The sequence below is a fragment of the Sciurus vulgaris genome, assembly GCF_902686455.1.
Source record: "Sciurus vulgaris genome assembly, chromosome: 3".
Lineage (NCBI taxonomy): Eukaryota > Metazoa > Chordata > Mammalia > Rodentia > Sciuridae > Sciurus > Sciurus vulgaris.
Genome location: NC_136463.1, coordinates 68,439,589 through 68,459,835, shown reverse-complemented (window position 1 = coordinate 68,459,835; position 20,247 = coordinate 68,439,589). Strand labels below are relative to the sequence as shown.

General features: G+C 34.0%; 1 protein-coding gene across 1 annotated transcript in view; it reads right to left on the bottom strand.

Annotated features, from left to right (window-relative positions):
* The window catches only part of SUZ12 (SUZ12 polycomb repressive complex 2 subunit), a 43,568-nt gene that overhangs the window by 12,258 nt on the left and 11,063 nt on the right, over positions 1–20,247 (bottom strand). Inside the window, 5 exon segments of the mRNA XM_079130458.1 lie at positions 2,849–2,954; positions 7,750–7,843; positions 8,859–9,090; positions 10,955–11,040; positions 13,955–14,004. Of these exon segments, the coding sequence (XP_078986584.1) occupies positions 2,849–2,954; positions 7,750–7,843; positions 8,859–9,090; positions 10,955–11,040; positions 13,955–14,004 (568 nt within the window).

Here is a 20,247-nt window from a genome sequence, read left to right as displayed (position 1 = left end):
AAAAAAAAAAGCTGGAAACAGAGTTTTCATGGAAATCTTTCCATTTATTATTTGGATAACCGATTCGAAATGTCTGAAAACAAAGCAAAACAAATCTGATTTCCAAAGACTGCCAGCTTGCTCTCCTCTGCTCTGAAGTGACCATTTCCTCAGGCACTGTGCAAACTGAGCAGCTTTCTTAGTTATTTTCCTTGACTTCTCTGAATCTCACTGGACAATTACTACCCTTAAGTCCAAAAAAATACTGCCATAGAATGTTTTCATGTTATTCTCTTTGACAAAAACCTCAATGGGCTCTCATTCATTTTAAAGTTCTTCTACATCTTTACTTTTACTACAAATAATTCTCTTAAAACTGTAATTTTAGGGCTGGGGCTATACCTCAGCTGCAAAGGCACTAAGTTCAATTCCCAGTATCACAACACAACAAAAAACTAGAATTTTAAGGCTAAAACAAGGTAAAGATGTGATTGCAGGAAGTCTATATCTGGGACTTCGTCTTATAGAAACACTTCCAATGCAAAAAAGATATATAAGTATAGTTACTAAAACATTTCTTAAATTTAAAATAAAATTTTGAATAATCTATCCATTAAACCAAATATCCATGATTAGTAAATTACGTCATTTATTTAATAGCAGTTTAAATACATTTTTCCAGCTAATCAATTTTTTAAGTACTTCTATTTATATTTATGTGGTGCTGAAGATCAAACCCAGTGCCTCACATGTGCTAGGCAAGCACTCTGCTGCTGAACTACAAATTTGTGTGACAAATTTGCAGAACTAGACTTGGTAATGATCATTTTTTTTTAGTTTTATGCATATTGCAGGATCTGCCCTCCATTAAAGTTATACCACCATGTTTACATCAAAGTGTTATGACAGTATGTGTCCTCATACCCCTAGTAACACTAGAAAATGTCTCTATAACATCTTTGTCAAACTCATAGTCAAAAGTAATTATCTTTGCTTCTTTCTGCATGTCCTTGAATACAAAGAGTGAATATCTTATATATATATATATATATATACACACACACATATATACATATATATTATTTTTTTTAGTTGTTCAATGGCCCTTTATTTTTATTATATGTGGTGCTGAGAACCAAACCCAGTACCTCACACATGCTAGGAAGCACTACTACTGTGCTACGACCCCAGCCTAAGACAAGAGTACCTTTTTAGACCTTTGCTGGCCACCTGTATTTGTTCTTTTAAGAACTCCCTGATTATCCTTTGCCAATTTTTCCTTATTTAACTTACTATTTTTTCTTAGCATTATTTTTTGGTGCCAGGTATTGAAGCCAGGGCCTTGCACATGCTAAGAATACAGTTACCAGTGTACCACATCCCCGACTCCTTAATTTATAAATTGTTTCATATTATGTGTTCATAATGTTAACATTTTGTGTTAATGTATTTTCACCCAATCCACTGTAATTTATAAATTGTTTCATATTATGTGTTCATAATGTAACATTTTGTGTTAATGTATTTTCACCCAATCCACTGTGTCGTAGGAGGGATGGGATGCTGAGGGTCGAACCCAGGACCTCAAGCATGCTAAGCAAGCACTCCACTACTGAACAAAACCAATTGTTTTAAACTTGAGACTTTTGCATAAAAAATGATTACTTTTAATAATGGCTTTTTTATTTTATACATTCTCTCTTTGCATCATTCCTACTAAGGTCTTCATCTCAAGATTATATTAACATTTGCTTATATATTTTTCTGAAGTTACAATGCTGTTATTTATTTTTTAAGTACTATGGATTGAACCAAGGAGCACTTAACCACTGAGATACATCCTGAGCCCTTTTTTATTTGAGACAGGGTTTCAATAAGTTGCTTAGGGCCTCACTTAAGTTGCTGAGGCTGGTTGTGAACTTGTAATCCTCCTGCCTCAGCCTCTTGTTCACTGGAATTACAGGGGGTGCACCACCACACCAAGGCAAGAGGGTTTAATTTTTACACTTATTGTTACAATCCTTCAGGAATTCAAATTTATTTTCAGATGGCTAGGACCACAATTAATAATTTATCTTTATATTACCACCTTTATCATAAACTAAATTTCAAACGTATGGAAACTACTTCAGCACTATTACTCAGTGATCTGATTATCTGTTCCCATGATTATACCATACAGTTTAAGTTCTTGTAACTTTATGGTATGTTCCACTAACTGGTAAGTAAATTTTTCAAAATTTTCGTTAGTAATATATACTATAAGATTAACTTGAAACTAATTTTTAGGCTAAAAAAAATTGAGATTTTGCTTGTGATTGTATACTGATATATTTAGAAATAAATGACACTGCTACCATTTTGTTGAGTCTATCCAAGAAATGCTGTATGCCTATTTATTCTTTTATAACTCTTAGAAGCTAAAAGTATGCTTCATCTAAGTTCTGCAATTTCTTGATAAATTTATTATTAGTCATCACATGTTGTTACTAGGAATGGGATTTAAAATTATCAGTTAACATTTATTGAGCACTTATTGTATGCCAGGCACAATGGTAAACATTTTATTAATTATCTTATTTAATACATCAATTCTATCCCTCATTTTATAAATTAGGAAAACTGAGAAACAAATTAAATAATTTGCCAAATGCCACATAGTTAGGAACGGAAATTTCAATCAGGCAATGTGGCTCCAAGAATAATGTCTTTCATTAAATACTCTGACTAGATCATTTTACTTGTGTTCTTTAAAGTGTTAAAACAAAGTACTCTACTTCCAACATGAATTTGCATTTGGGGAAGAAAACATCAATCAAAAATGGGAGTTCATAACTATAACGTGCTCAGCCTTCTAAGTGGTCCATACCTTCCCATCAAGAATAGTCTCCCATGTTGCTCTTTTCTTGCTTATTGGACATTCTTCCATTTCCTGCATGGCTACTTCATATTCCCCATCTAAAAGCTGTAAGCGCCTGTTAGACAAACACATACACTTTAAAGTAACCTGTGTATTACTATAAGTACACAAATTCTACATCTTTACACTAAAAAGCATTTATTAAATTTATAAACTAGCTTATGTACCCAACAGGATTTTAATATAGATCTACACTCCAGTCCTGACAAAAGCAATTTTAATGATTTACACTAACAGATAAATAACTAGAGAACTCTTTTATTACTGTAGTTTACAGATGTATCTCCACACATTGAAAATATAATATGGCTAAGGTCTCTAGACCGTTCATGTTTTAAACATTAAGTATAAAGCAAGTGTGTGGGCTTTATACTTTTAAAAATAGGATAACAACAGTCTTATAATACTTGCCTTAGGGGAACTAAGAATTAGGCTTGTTATTTTTAACTACTATAAATATTTGTACTAAAATCCTTTACCTTTATACTTGCCCAGTAAACTGATTAATGATTATAATAACAAATATGACAATTATAGGAACCTGAGGGCACCTGGCACATATAGATGCTCAATAAATATTTCACGGAAGAAGGAATAAATGAAATACTGGTTGATTCAAAGAACCAAATTATATTAATAATTATACTCCATGCAGTACAGTTCTATGTATGTGTGTGTTATATATATATATTTTCCATACTTCTAAATAGTGGTGACCACTACTACTCTTAAACACCATTCTTTTACCATGTTCTATAATTAATTGTACATAGCAAGAATCTGGCTTCTCTTCATCAGCTTAAAACAAATATTATTAGTTGATAATACCTAAAATTTATTGAGTGCTTACTATGTGCCAGGCACTAAAGACTTTACGTGGTTCATTTAATCTTCCCATCAACTTTATGACCTAGGTTCTGATACTCCATTTTCACTGAGGCACAGAAACATTAAGTAACTTGCCTTAAGAACACATGGTAAGTAGATCTAGTCAGTGAATCCAGGTAGCCTATCTCTAAAAGTCTGACTCTTAACATCAAATAATTTTGAAACTAAAAAATTTTGCCTTTTCTCTATGATGTATTACTTGATTTTAGTCTACTTCCATAGTACATCAACAGTTATTCAATTTTCTATTTTAAAAAGCTAATTTTATTTACTCATTTAAATAGGTCATACAGTCATATAGTTCTATATTTTAAAGGTGCTTCCATCATGCTTTTACATGGCTACATAATATTTCATTTTATGGTTGTACATTTGATAGCTGCAATCCAATGCACTCTCCTACCTGTAATGTATGAGGAGGCCTTTTCCCCCACAGCCTCATGAACAGTGCTTTATCAAGTTTTTTGATCTCTGTCAATCTGATAAGTGAAAAAATGACATCTCAGTGTACTTTTAATTCAGATGTCTTATATTTTTAATTGTTTACGAACTACATATATTCTTTTTTAATAAACTTTTTATTGTATCCTTTGCTCATTCTTCTGTTGGGCTGTGGTCTTTTTGAATTGCATAATTTTTTTAGAGGATTGAGACCTCTATAAATCATGAGTTGAAAATAATCTCCCCCCAACTTGCCAGTTTTATTTTTATGAATTTACTTTTAATTATTATTTTTGCAGTGCTGAAGATTGAACACAGTGGTGCTATACCACTGTGTTATAGCCCTAGCCCTTTTTACTTTGAGCAGGGTCTAAGTTGCACAAGCTGATCTCAAACTTTTGATCTGCCTGCCTCAGCCTCCCCAGTGGCTGGGACTACATGCATGTGTCAGATTGGCTGTCATTATTTTCACTTTGGTTATGGCTGGGTTTTTTCCCTCAAGTTTCTTATGTTTATTTTGCCCAATATTTCATACTTTCTCTGTATGTCTCTTGAATTTTGGTTATACTTTCCAGAAGACTTACCTCTCTGAGACTGCAAATATAATTTTTCACATCTGACCCCCAGATCTTGGCCTATACTACTCCTTTACTAAAAAGAATCAAGAGTGGAAGAAATGGTAATCCAGAGCAGAGGCAGGAAAAGGCAAGCCTCAAATACCTTAATATTTCAGAAAATAAGGAAAAACTAAAAGGAAAGTCCAAAGGGCACAAGAGCCTCCTTCTGATTAAATTTGGGATAATCTGGCCATTAGAAGGATTAGCAACATGAATAAACTAAAACTATTTGAATAAAAACCAGAATTTGCAGCTGGGTGCAGTGGTACATGCCTGTAATTCTACCAATTTAGGAGGCCGAGGCAGGAGGATCACAAATTCAAGAACACCCTCAGCAATTCAGCAAGATTTTATCCAAATAAAAATATAAAAGGTTATAGATATAGCTCAATGGTAGAGCAACCCTGGGTTCAACCCCCAGGGAGTGCACACGTGCACACACACAAATTTTTACTAATCCACATTGGTAAAAATTAAGAATCCTCAATGGAAGATTAAACAGTTTGGTAAAAGGGTACTGGGGTAAAAGGATCTTCGCCCAGGTTCATGCATTAACATAGATTACATGTTAATTAGTGAAAAGCAAAAAACTGTTAAAATAGAAAAAAATGGCAACCACCATCTTAACTGACTGACCCAACCTAATACTACATTGTTTGTGATGCAATACACAAAGAACACATCACCAATTATTAGTATGTCTGCTTAAAAGTGTTTAATTTGAATCTCATCATGAGGAAATAATCACTCAAGTCCAAACTGATATATATGCTGCAAAAACTATATGCTTATAATTAAAAAAGAAGTCACAGCCAGATTCTGCAGCACATGCCTATGACCCACCTACTCGCCAGGGTGAGGCAGGAGGATCCCTTGAGCCCAGGAGTTTGAGGCCAGCCTGGGCAACACTGTGAGGTCCTATCTCAAAAACAAGCAAAATATTCTGCAGAACTATTCCAAATTGAAGGAAACTGAACAGAATGACAATTACCTACAGAATGGATGGGGGAGGGCAACATAAACCATAAAGGATATTACTGAGGTCAAATGAGGACTGGTACTGTGTTGGTTATATATTAATTCTCCTAAGCAGGACAAGTGTATTGTGGTTATGCAGGAAAATGCTCTGGTTTTTATGAAATAAATGTTGAAGTGTAAGTGAAGGATGAGGAGTAAAAAATAATTCACCTGATTCAGCATAAAAATAAAATATACTAATAAATCAACTGTGGCAAAATATTAATCTAGGTCAAGGGTGTATGGTGTTAAATAATCATTCTTTCAACTTTTTTACAGGTTTGGTAATTTTCAAAATTAAAATTGGAGGAACATTCTCCCAGGATCTTCTTGGTATTTTTTAATTAAAAGAAATATTCCTTTCATACAAGGAATATGTTAACACATATGTGAATTAGAAAAAAAACACAATGACTCCCTTACTGCCAAAAACAGAACTTTTATCAATATCAATGAAGCCTAGTAAGCCTTGTCCTCACTGCTAGAAGACATAATCACTGTCTTCTAGTATGTTTATGTTCCTATTGTTTTCTATTTAAATTTAATCCACATTCAAATTTTTTATTTTAAAAATACACACACTATAATGGTTTCTATTACTAACATTGACATTATATGATATAGTCTCAGATGTTAATCAAAATCTCTCTAATTCTCTAATATGAGGTGTTGGGGATGGAATCTGAGGTCTCAAACATGTTATGAAAATACTCTTGAGCTACCTCCCTAACCCTTTTTATATTTTGAGAGTGTCTAAGTTGCAGAGGCTGGCTTTGAACTTTGATACTCCTGTCTCAGTATCCCTTGTAGTTGGATTAGAAGCATGTACCACTATGCCCAGCTCTATCTCATTACATTTTATCTCAAGGCTGTCATATTAAGAGTCTTATGCCTTTCTTTACCTGGTGGCTAACAAATGATTATTTTAAAGCATACTGCTAGCATCATTATGCTAAATCTAGTTTTAACATAAATGTAAAATAGGAAGAATGGCCCAGTTCCTTTTCTTTCTGTGTAAAAAAGAATGCTACATTTGTTTTCTAGACCTTCTTTTACTGATGCTCAATGTTTTTTTCCCAGAAACTGATTATATGCCCTCGTATTTGCCACCCTATGCGAAATGCACACAGAGCCACACAATGATTATATACAATTTTCTTATCTTTAGTAAACACAAACCCTAATATTTCCTCAGGTTCATTTCATTCAAGTCTCAAATATTACCTCCACCTAGAGGGTTTTTTTTTTTTTTTGGAGGGGGGGAGCTGGGTGTACCTGGGGTTGAACTCAGGGGCACTTGACTACTGAGCAACACCCCCAGCCCAATTTTGTATTGTATTTATGGACAGGGTCTCACCGAGTTGCTTAGCACCTCACTTTTTGCTAAGGCCAGCTTTGAACTTGTGATCCTCCTGCCTTGGCCTCACTAGCCACTGGGATTACAGGCATGCACCACCTTACCCAGCCACCTAGAAGCTTTATAGTAATCACTTATTCTCTTTATATATTTCTTCAAAGCACTCACCACCTAGTTACACCAACTGATGTTTCTGTGGAGTGGTCAATATCCTACATTATAAGTTAAGCTCACGAAGGCAGGAATTTTGTTGCCTTCTCTGCCCGAGAACAGTGTATGGCAGAGACTCAGAAATACTTGCTGAATGAACATTGTTAACTGAGTCATTCAAATAGCTCCTTTTCTGTGCTTACTGCATTCTATGTGATCAAGAGAAAAATTGAGTATTTGTATATTTGTTCTTCCATTTGTAAAAAAAAAATAAAAAAATAAAAAAATAAAGGCAAGGAAACAATATCACCATTAACTTCTGCTTCAAAATGTAAACATTTCCAGAACATTATGGAAGCCTTACTTTCCATCAACGTTACCTGTTTTTATCAAATACTGTCATTTGTGCAACAAATGTCTTTTCCCCATCTTCACGATTTCGTTTCCTTCTGGCTGGAAGTTCTTCATTGACATCTGAATTTAACAAACATTTCTCATAAATCAAAGATTCAAACAAAAATGTTATTTATGATATATGGTCCCTTAACCTAATACACGCTACACTTATCCTAAATGAGGTACATTATAGGAAAGTTGTAATATAATATTCAGACCACAGATGTTCCAATTTTGCAATTTTACCATATATGTATGCCCTTACTTGTTGACATTGACAATAACCCATTATCTCTTCAAATGCTAATTTGTTTGAAATGATCTTCTCTGCTAAGCAAATTCCTTACTCATGGTTCCTTTTTAAGAACTTCAAAGAACACTACAGGACTCACAAAGATTATTTCTTCTATGGTGCTTCTCCATTCTCCACTGAACTTCACATATATCTCTATCATAGAACTCATTATTTTACCACATTTATTTCATGTCTGTCTCCCTACACTAGACTGTGAGCCTTTGGAGCACAGGACTGATTTAATCATCTTTTTATCTAACCTGCACCCCACACCTGTATGTTAGTTGAATGATTAAAGGAAAATAGAATTGTTGGAAGAATGGAGGAATGGGTAGAGGGATAAATATGTGATAAGTATAATAAAATGTTCACATTCAAGCTGGATGCAAGTAGGGGTATGCACCTGAGTCCCAACACTTTAGGGGCTGAGACAGGAGGATCACCTGAACTCAGGAGTTCAACACTATCCTGGATAACAAAGTGAAGAAGTGACACTCTCAAAAAAACCAAAAAAAAAAAAAAAAAAAAAAAAGGGTTCCTGTTTTAATCTGAGTGAGTAGACAGGTATTAACAATTCTTTCAACTGTTCTTTTATGTTTGAAAAGAAGTTGGGGGGGAGAAATCCACTGTATGCTAAGAGATCAATTTAAAATATCAGTCTTTCCAACTTTGGAAAGGTAAGGTTTTGAAATAATCAAAACAATACAACTGTGAATATTATGAAAGAATACTGGTTCACTCATTTTCATTGGTCATCTCCAATAATAAATGTAGTAAGATAACTGAAATAAAAATTACCAATATTTTCATTGGTTTCTCCATTTATCATTCCATTAAACTCTCTTCTTCCCGGACGAGTCACTCTAAATAGCAATGAGTAAGACTTCACCATATGGCTGTTACTAGGTTCAAATTCATTACTGGAAACTGCAAGGGACGGGAAATTTCCAGGTTTTGTTTGATTGAGGTCGGGATTCAAAGGCACCTGCTTTTTACCTGTGGGAACTTGCCTTATTGGACAACTTACATCCTGCAAAGGTAAAGATTATTAAATTAAATTTATACATGAGCAATGATACAATAAAATTTCTAACCACAGTTATAGGAAACATGGTATAGGCTGTGATTACCAAATGTTAATCACTGTTCTGAAAATTGTGAAGCAGATAAAAATGTGGAAGAACTATATTCCAAATATTAAATCAACTGAATATTTCGGCAATATGATGAAAATAATGATATGGTATATTCAATATCTAGCTGATGGTCATACGAAATAGTTTTATATTAGAAATTAAGGTCTGGGGATGTAGCTCAGAGGTAGAGCACTTAGCTTCTGTTCTATCCCCAGTGGTGCAAAAGAAATATGGAAATAAAAATCATGCTTAAAATATTAAATGCATGTAACTTCAACATTTCCCTTCAATTTTCCATTTGAACATAACAATATCTGATAGGGATGAAACCCACCAGAATTTAAAAAGATGGCTATAATAACTCCACAGTCAACATTATGAAACAACAAATTCATATATTAAAAAATGTTTAGAAGCAAAAATTACAAAATTTTAAAAAGTAATGTTCTGTTAATATATAAAGATGTTATGCTGAAAGAGAAAAATTGAAAGATACAGAGGACCTTTGTGATCAGACTACAGAACGTATCTTATGGTAGAGATCTTTAAAAAAAAAAAAAAAAAAAAACTAGAATATATGCTCATGGTCAAAAGTCTACTGTACAAAAGAGTGTAAAATGAGAAACTTTATATAAGTCTCTCGCCCCAGGTTTTAACACTATAGAATGACAAATATTCGCAGTTGGCTGTTAATATTCTTCTAAGAAAACACTGCTGCTTAAAAAAAAAAAAACAAAAAAAAAAACTAAAAAGGATCAAAATATATTTGTATTCACATTTTTTTTGCTTTTGTGAGGGATACTGGGATTGAACCCAGGGTCCCTTTAAAACTGAGCTACATCCCTAGCACTTTTAATTTTTTATTTTGAGACAGGGTCTCACTAAGTTGCTTAGGGCCTCACTAAATTCCTGAGGCTGGCCTCAAACTTGCAATCCTCCTGCCTCAGCCTCCCAAGTCGCTGGGATTACAGGCATGCGCCACCACACCCAGCTCAAATTCACATTTTAATTATCTAACTAATTCTTGAACAATTTTTACCTCACTGTTTACATGGGGGTTGGGTGGAAATAAGGAGCATTATGTCCAAGCTTTATATAAACTTTTTGGTGTATATAGCTATACTACTGCTTCCCTTGGCCTTAGCCAACTTACTACCAATGCTCCAGTAGTTTTCAACTCCCTTATCATGTTAATAAAATCTTGACAGAACATAAGCATAGGAACCCCTATATGGGTCAGTTCCTGTTTCTCTTAAAAGACTAAAGGACTTGAAGATACTCACAGCATATCTGGTTGGCTTTGGTAGGTTGCCCAGGAAACTTAACCACTCTAACACTTGTTTCTATGGTGAAAAGATTTTATCTTCTAAATAAAAATTTGAAGCAATGTATTAATAAGTTAATGGCTGATAATGTTGACAACAAAACTTCTTTGCATGAGAGTAGTGTTTCTTGTAGAAAAAACTCTCTTACCCCTTATCTAAAGTTTGAATGAGTACTAATACCCAAGGAAGAACATAACAGAACTGAAATGATAGTGAAATAAGTGAATTCACATCATAAGATACTAAAATATAGCTTCTTCCCTTCATCTCCAGATTCCTATGGAAAAAGTTTTGTATAGATTAGAAAAAAACAAAGATATGGAAGGCTAGCAAGAAGTGTTATAATTCAGCCATCAACATATTTCTACATATGCATGAATAAGTTCAATTAATAAATTCACTCCACTTACTCTACCAGTATTTTATACATTACCTTTCTTTTTTTGTGGCAAACTTTGACAAGCAGGACTTCTAAGGTAACAGAATTTTGTTCATTTTCTGAGTTTTGTGATGGCTTATCTAAACAGAAAATCAATACGATAAATACAGTATTCATTTTCCCAAGAAGTCTGGGAATTTCATGATATAAAGACTTCTCATAATAAAGACTCAATGTTTACTCATTCTTTTTTCCCCAAATAAGTTCTGAACTTGCAGCAAACACTTTAAAAAAGCCTCTATGTAGTAATTTAAATAAACCTTTCACAAGACAAACATAATTACCTTCCTATATACTAATTACTTCTGATTTTAAGATTTAATATTTATAATAACATACACTAGGAAATTTAATTAAATTAGCTACTATTACAGGTTTGCTTATGAATGCACAGAGATATTGAAGAAGATAGTTTGTTTTTTTAACCCTTTCCCCAGAATTTATAGTATAAATGGGAAAGCAAAACCTTGATATTATTTATTAGGCAGAGTATTCCCACAGCTTATAAAATTTAGTAATTTCAGTTTTGAATACTGAAGTCTGTATTTTATATATCAATTAACTAACAAAAGCTTTGAAAATTTAGGTTCCAGACTACTCCTCTATAATTTATGTCTTTAAAGTCCTAAAGAAAAAAAAAAAAAAAGAAAGAAAAAATAGAAAAATAAAGTCCCAAAGGTACAGAGCTGTGAATGTAGCTCAGTAGAAGAGCACTTGCCTAGCATGTTGGAGGTCCTGGGATTAATCTCCAGTACCTCAAAACAATAAACTCCAAAGTGTGTTAATAGTTTAAAACTAAGTATTCAATCATCAATTCCTCATTAAGCCTCAACAATATATAGAAATATTATAATAGATGAATATATCATTATACACAAAGAAAATTTTTGTACTGAGGCTTCAGATAATACTGTTTTCACTTTAAAAATATTCTCTTCATGTAGGGTATAGTCTTTTTGGAAGGTGAATCAGAATGGAAACACTTTAATATATGGCAAAAAATAATCCAAACAGTCAAAACCCAGTAATAAAATGCTCTCGGAACAATACTCGCCATGTAAATGGTACCCTAATAATCTCTGTATATTCATTCTAAGCTCTTTCAAGTAGCAATTGCTAAGCAAAAGTCTTCATTTAAAAACAAGAAAAAAAATGCAAATTTTAGGGATCCTGATGTTGGTTTTCTATCCTGGTTTCTTAACATTAATTATTTTTAAAAAACTACAAATATAACCTGAATGAACATGAAAGGAAATGTACTTTCTTCTTCATAAGTTATGCTAATTTCAAAGTTATAATAGGAAACTGTTTTCAGGAAACAAAACTATCAACAGAGCTTACTTTCTGATTGACTTTAATAACAAAAGAAACAGTGAATTTAAGCAATTTTTAAACTTTACATTTTTTCATGTAGAACAGAAAAAATAGTTTAACCACACAGCTTGCCAAAGATAATTTTAGTGTTTATATACATACCTACACACACACACACACACACACACACACACACACACACACACACACACACACAAATATGCACTTTAACAAGTCCTGGAAACAAAGAGTTTATGAACCTAAAAAGCTAAAATTATGAGGTAGGATACAGTTCAGTTGTAGGCCACTTGCCTAGCATGTGCCAGGCCCTGGGTTTAATCCCTAGTACCTCAAAAAAGAAAAAAGAAATAATAGACTCCATATCCTTTTGAAGTACCATAGAAAACCAAATATGGATAAATAGAAATAAGGATCCCAGCATATAATTATAAATAGTTTAGTGGGGGGGGGAGGCACAGAAACACCATTTGGCTTACTTCTATATAAAAATGAATCAGTTCTAAGGCAAAAACTGAAAATTACATTAGCTGATAATAGATATGAACAGATTGCAAATTTCTCACATTTAAAACACGAGCCAGGCACAGGGGCACATGTGTGTAATCCCAGCGGCTGGGGAGGCTGAGGCCCTAGGCAACTCAGTGAAACCCTGTCTCTAAACAAAATACAAAAAAAAGCTGGTGATGTGGCTCAGTGGTTTAGTGCCTTGAGTTCAACTCCCGGTACCAAAAAAAAAAAAAGAAAACAAAACATGATCAGTTATCAAAATATTCTACAATATCTATTTTAATATAAAACTGATGGTTTTTTGTTTGTTTTCCTGCAGGACTGTGAATCATCTAGGGTCTTTCAAATACTATGCAGGTACTCTCCACCACTAATCTCCAGCCCCTTAATCTTTATTTCTTACTGAGCAATAAAGGAGGACCAACCTGGTCTCTGTTGGTAATAAAGGTTTTATTCCATCCCATGATAATTGGAAGATATATACGCAAATTTAGGACTAACTGGTTCGATAGGCATTTCATCCATTTTTTTAAACAACTGTAATTTTCCCCAGCACACTTTCAGCTTTTAGGGAATATAAAATACTATATAATTTCCTTGGTGCAATGCCTAACATATTGATAATATTCCACTTAAAATAGTGGTTATTTTAGTGTTTTCTAACTACATAGGGAAAAAATGCAATAACATTAACTCAAAATGTCTATGCAGAATGGATCATAGTGAGGAAGATTCTTTACCTATTCTAGTTCTTTTTAACAAGAAAAAAATATATATATAGTTGTCAATGAACCTTTATTATTTATTCATTTATTTATAAGGATCAAACCCAGTGCCTCATACATGCTAGACAAGCGCTCTACTACTGAGCTGCAATCCTGGCCCCCTATTAAAATCTTCATCATCAGACTTCAAAACTTAAAGGTCAAAAAGAAGTATTAGAGGGTTGGGGCTGAGCTCAGTGGTAGAGCACTTACCTAACTTATGCAGGTCCTAGAATTCATTCCCAGTGCCACAAAACAACAAAGAACACTTTCCCCAATAGAACATCCTTCCCATTAAATGTAATCTTAATACCAAAAATTATCTTTTTTTCCTTACATTCCCAAAGGTATTTGGCTGTTGGAATGCCAAAATATTTGAAGTACATACCATTTTTGTGGAAGAAACCAGTAAATGTAAGCTGCAAATGAGCTGACAAGCTAAACAAAACAAACAAAAGTTTTCATCACTTTAATGTTCTATAACAAAATAGCCTAGACTTTAAATTCATAACAGTGAAAGCTACTCCAGCTAATTTATAAATATTTTATTTTTCTCACTAATTGCTGTTCTGGTCCATGACTCCATGTGCTTTACCATCATTAAGAATGACATCCAAAAGAGTATGTTATCTACTTTAAACAATAAACGACCAAAATCCCCAAAATTCATAAGAAATAAAACAAAAAACAAAAATATCACAGAAGACAGGGGAGAAAAAAAGACAAAATGAGATGTCAGGTAAATTACTGTGCTTTAGTGTCTTACCTATAAGATGGAAGGTTTCCCTTCCCATATCACAAAAGGAAATTTTGATAAGGAGAGTTGAATTGATCCAAGTGTTTGGCTATTTCAAAGCAATGGAAATTCAACCTTCCTAATCCATGATGCAAACCCATTACTTTACACTTCAATTAGGAGTAAAATACATAGCTACAAATCTGTTAAAGTTCTGTAATTCACGCTTTCAATATGCCAATTTCACTTTTGTCTGAAGAAGCTATGCAACAAGGAAGCATGAGCCACTGATCCTTTTGTTTTGAAAAATAGTATAACAATGAAATACTATTAGGATGGGACAGAATACACAAACATCAACAGTTCTTGTAATACCTTTAACATGCAAGAGAAAACAAGCTTATCTTTTGGTCAGGAGTCATTCCTAACTTTTCAAGCACACTTTCTATGGTGTGATACAGGCACAATTCAGATTACAAAGGGCAACAGAGAACAGATGGTGAGGAAAGGGAAGCAGAACTGATCCTTTAACTTAGAAATTTAATTGTGCAAAGAATGAAAGTAAATAGTACTTACAGAGCAATAAGGACCAGTCAAAGGTATGTGTTTATTTTTTTCCTTAAATGATGGTAACAATCTAGATATTTTTTACATTAGAGAGAAAGAGTTACAGAGACACTGAGGTGGGCTGGGGTTGTAGCTCAGTGGTAAAAGTGCCTGCCTAGCACTGTGAGGCACTGGGTTTGATCCTCAGCACCACATAAAAATAAAGTTATTGTGTCCATCTACAGCTAAAAAAATAAAAAAACAAACTGGAGCAGGAACACTGTGGGGGCACTTTTAACAATTGTACTAAGTAAAGTATGCAAGAATATCAGTACAGAACAAAATGACCATGGAAAAGTAGAAGTACAAATGTTTAAGAAGTGTTAAAAAAGTGTAATTAGGAGGCAAAACTAGGGGCTGGGGCTGAAGCTCAGTGGCAGAGCACTTGCCCCACACATGTGAGGCACTGGGTTTGATGCTCAGCACCACAAATGAATAAATGAATAAAGGTCCATCCACAACTAAAAAAAAAAAAAAAAAAAAAAAAAAAAAAAATTTTTTTTAAAAATGGACCCAAAATAGCTGGGATTGGTGATACACACCTGTAATCCCAGCAGCTCAGGAGGCTGAGGCAGGAGAATCGTTCAGTTCAAAGCCAGCCTCAGCAATTTAGCAAGACCCTATCTCTAAATAACATATCACAAAAGGGTTGAGGATGTGGCTCAGTGATTAAGCACAACTGGGTTCAATCCCCAGCAAACTCCCAAAAGAAAGTAATTTCAAAAATGGACCCATAAACATCTCCTTATAAAGTAGTTAAAACTCTAAAACATAACTAAAAGAGAGGAACATTCTATAATTTCCACATGTTAGAAGATAATCCATTACTTACAACTCTATCCAATCCCTAGTTGGTTCAATTTAACCTACATACCAAGGCCAGGTTAATCATCTTTCTTTTTCTTTTCCTTTATATTATACTATAATTCTCATGCAGGTTAATTTTCTTAAAACATCATTTTATACGTATTGTCCCTTTCTGATTTTCTTTCCTTTTAAAAAAAACTTATTTTAATATTTTTCTTTTTTTTTTAATTTCTTTTCAGCAATTTTCTAATGAGTACCCAACTACCAAATCTATTGTCTAATCACTGCCTATAACACGGTTTCCATTTCTTATTATCTTCTCTAAAGCTATATATGAGAAAAGAGGATGATAAAGGAGACAGAAAATTCCAATTTCATTTCTGATTCAGTTCTTAGCTGTGACCTGATACCTATAAAATAAAATGAGGAAAATTACCTGTTATGATTGTCAACTTTGTATAAGATAATGGATCTAGTATCCACTCACTCTTCTACCAAGATGCCAAGCATACCCATATAGAACTTCAGTATAACTTCTTTCCTTTATAAGCACTTGTATTTATAACGGTCACTATTCGTGCTTACACATTCTTTGGAAAATTTTACATTATATTGGTGTCCCTAGCAGTGTCTTACAGAAAGGCACTTAACAAATGCTTTTTGTAAAGGATAAGAATGTCCTCCTAGGCTAATAAGCTTTTTAAGGTCAGGGTTCACGGCCCATTACACTGTGATATTAATAATATTTACACTGTTTTTCTGGGAAATGTGATTCCAAATTCTAAGTTCCAACTGTGACATGCCAGAAACATCTTGTATTATCTGCTCTAGAAAATATTTTAAATCAGTATTATTCAAAATGTGGCCCGTAAATTGAGGTCATTAGGAACACTTACCATTCCATAATAATGTAAGAAATTGAGAATAAGACTTTAAAATCTTTTATAGAAATTTAGCCTGAAGGAGGAGAATTGCAATTTCAAGGCCAGTCTCAGGAATTTAGGGAAAGCCTGCCTTAAAAATAAAAAGAACTGGCGCCAGGAGCAGTAGCACATGCAGGTAATCCCAGTGGCTCGGGGGTGCTGAGGCAGGAGATCTCAAGTTCAAAGCCAGCCTCAGCAAAAATGAGGCACTGAGCATCTCAGTGATAGCCTTTTCTAATAAAATACAAAATAGGTGGGCTGGGGCTGTAGCTCAGTGGCAGAGTGCTTGTCTAGCATATGTAAGGCACTGGGTTTAAACCTTAGTATAGCATAAAAATAAAGGCAGTCTGTCCGTCTACAACTACTAAAAAAATAAATAAAATAAATAATTTTTTTAAAAAATACAAAATTAGGGCTGGGGATGTGGCTCAGTGGTCAAGTGCCTGAGTTCAATCCCAAGTACCAAAAATTAAATAAATAAATAAATAAAAAGGACCGGGGATGTAGTTCAGTGGTAAAAAACCAATCTGTATAGAAATTTACAACAAAAACTGTCTAGACTGGTACAGTGCTCACCCTGTAAGCACATGGCCCTGGGTTTAATCCCCAGCACCACAAAAAGAAAAAAAGAAAAACTATAGAAATCTAAGTGTGAAAATATCTTGTGAGCACATGCAGCGTATTTTATAAATAAAAGTATCTATCTACAAAAGGTTTGAAATTAACAATGAGAATATGGTTTGCTGTACAAGATTCTGCCAAACCCCCACCTCAAAGGATACACTATGATATGGATCTATAATAAAGTGTAACCATGATCCGCTTTCATAGGTGGTTTCTTCCAAGGAAAAAAGACAAAGTTTTTTTCCCCCCTTTTTTTCTTCTCTTATAGCTATTATGTCCACACCCTAATTGTTTAAAATGGATCAGATAAAGAAAAGGAAAAGAAACATGTAAGGCCTATTTGGTTTTAGGCTACAAAAGATCTAGATGAGCAGGAAAATATACCACATAAAGATTTAATTCATCTACATGTTGTTTCCTGTTCATACATTCTCAGGAAATAAGCAATATAGTAGTAAGAAAATGGATGAAGGTGCTTGCTTCAACGGTATACATACCAAAATTGGAATGATATAGAAAAGATCAGCAGGGCCCCTGTACAAGGATGACATGCATATGTGTAATTATTCCATATTTTTACATAACTGGTGGAATCATACTGTCATATTGTGTGCATACACAAATATGTAATACTATGTATAATTATAACCTACTAATAAAAAAAGTGAAGTATTTGAAATTTGGGGATAGCAGATTCCGAACACAAACTTCTGACAGTTCTCAATCAGTATGCAGAATGAAATTAAGAAAACTCAGAAGTGACTAACATTTTAAACGAGATTCATGTAGGAACTTCAAATTTTATTAATAGCCAGGTCCCAGAGACATCAAAATTTATATGCTAAAAAGAGACCAAGATCAGCACCTCTAGTTTATACACACTAATCTGATAATCACAGGTAAAAAGCTTCACTTCTAGGGTCATGACTATGATTACCTCAAAACAGCACAAGAACTGATAAGCTACTTGGCATTTACCCTGCCCAATAGTAGCCATGCAACTTTTCTTATAAAATTTATCCTATGCCAGACCTTGTTTCTGTACAAAAAGATGCTTACAATAGAGAACATTTAGGAAGGGAAGATTATTAACTCAAAAACTTTCCCAGCAGCTTGGGATGCTGAGGCAGGAGGATCACAAGTTCAAAGTCAGCCTCAGCAACGGCAAGGCGCTAAGCAACTCTGAGATCCTGTCTCTAAATAAAATACAAAACAGGGGTGGTGATGTGGCTCAGTGGTCAAATGCTCCTGAGTTCACTCTCTAGTATCTAAATAAATAAATAAAAATAACCAGTGATAAAAGACACTTGAGGGCTAGGGATATAGTTCAGTAGCAGAGTACTCGCCTAGCATGCACAAGGCCTTGGGTTCAATCCCCAAAACATAAAAACAAAAACAAGATGAAATAAAACAGAACAAAAACCACTTTGCCTTAAGTAGCTACTAAAAATATAGGCTTGAAAATATCCCCAATAAAAGGTGTCTTAAGGGGATTTCTCCAACAACTCACACTAGGCTAGAAATGGAAGCAGCACTTAAGAGGAAGAGAGGAAACATTCTGCTTCTCATTTGGTCCCTACAAACACATTTGTAAGCAACTCCAATTTGGAAATCTTTTCACGTGTTTCTCCATGGAAGTGCACTTACAAGTTAAGAGTTATGACTAGAGAATCCCAAAAGTTGGAGGATAGCATAAGAAATCCCTGGGATCTGGCTAGATTAACAACTACATAAAGGCAAGAGATATTTATACTAATAGCCGTAATGCTTGGTCCATAAATGCAAGGCTAGAATACCAGGAAGAAAAGTTAGAGAAGATATTGTATTAACCACCCTAAAAGGAAAATAAAATGTTTTAAATATACATAACCACACCAAAAAAAGCAACAAGAAACATCAGGAAAACCTGAGAACTGAAGGTATAACCACAATGAGTTTCTAAAATTTGCTAGTTGTTCTGAAATTTTCAAAATCCACTCTTCAAAAAAAAAAAAAAAAGTTTTTGTATAGATGGTAGGTTTTACTGTGTTCTACAGTTACAAATGACAATTCTGTTCTAGTGTCATGGATTGTCCAACACCTTAGAAAAGGAAAAAAACATGAAATATAATTTTTTTGTATTGTCTCCTTCTGCTAATGTTTTTGCAAATGACTTCTAACAACTTAGATCTAAAGTATTAGCTGGGTACAGTGGCACATGCCTACAATCCCAGAATTCTGGGGCTCTGGAGGGCGAGGTAGAAGGATTGCCAAATTTGAGGCCAGCCTTAGTGAGACCTTGTCTCAAAATAAAAAATAAAAAAGGGCTGGGAATGTGGCTCAGTGACAAAGTAGCCCTGGGTTCAATCCCCAGTATCCCAACAACAACAAGAAAAAGACCATGGAGGGCTGGGGCTGTAGCTCAGTGGCAGAGCACTTGCCTAGCACATGTGAAGCACTTGGTTCAATCCTATAATAAAAATAAATAAAAGAAATATTCTGTCCATCTAAAACTATAAAAAAGTTTAAAAAAAAAAAAAAAAGACCATGTAATACAAATTGCTTTTGCACAGATAATGATAGGATTGGGGTTTAGTATAGAAGTTATTATAAATGTCATAATTAACTCAAGAATTTGTACTAACTTTTGGGCTATAGTACTTCTTTATATAGTATTTTTGTGTCTGTTGATTATCCCATTGAACTGAGAGTATTAAATATACTGGGCTTGGGAATAGAGATATTACAACTTTGGAAGTGCAGAAAAAAACAACAATCCCAAACCAGGCATGGTGTGGCACATGACTATAATCCCATCAATTCAGGAGGCTGAAGTAAGAGAATAACAAATTTGAGGCTAGTCTCAGCAATTTATTGAGGCCCTGAGTAACTTAGTGAGACCCTGTCTTAAAAAAAAAAAAAAAAAAAAAAAAGGGTTGTGGATATAGCTCAGTGCTAAAGCACCCCTGAATTAAATCCCCAATACCCCCACCCACCCCCCAAAAA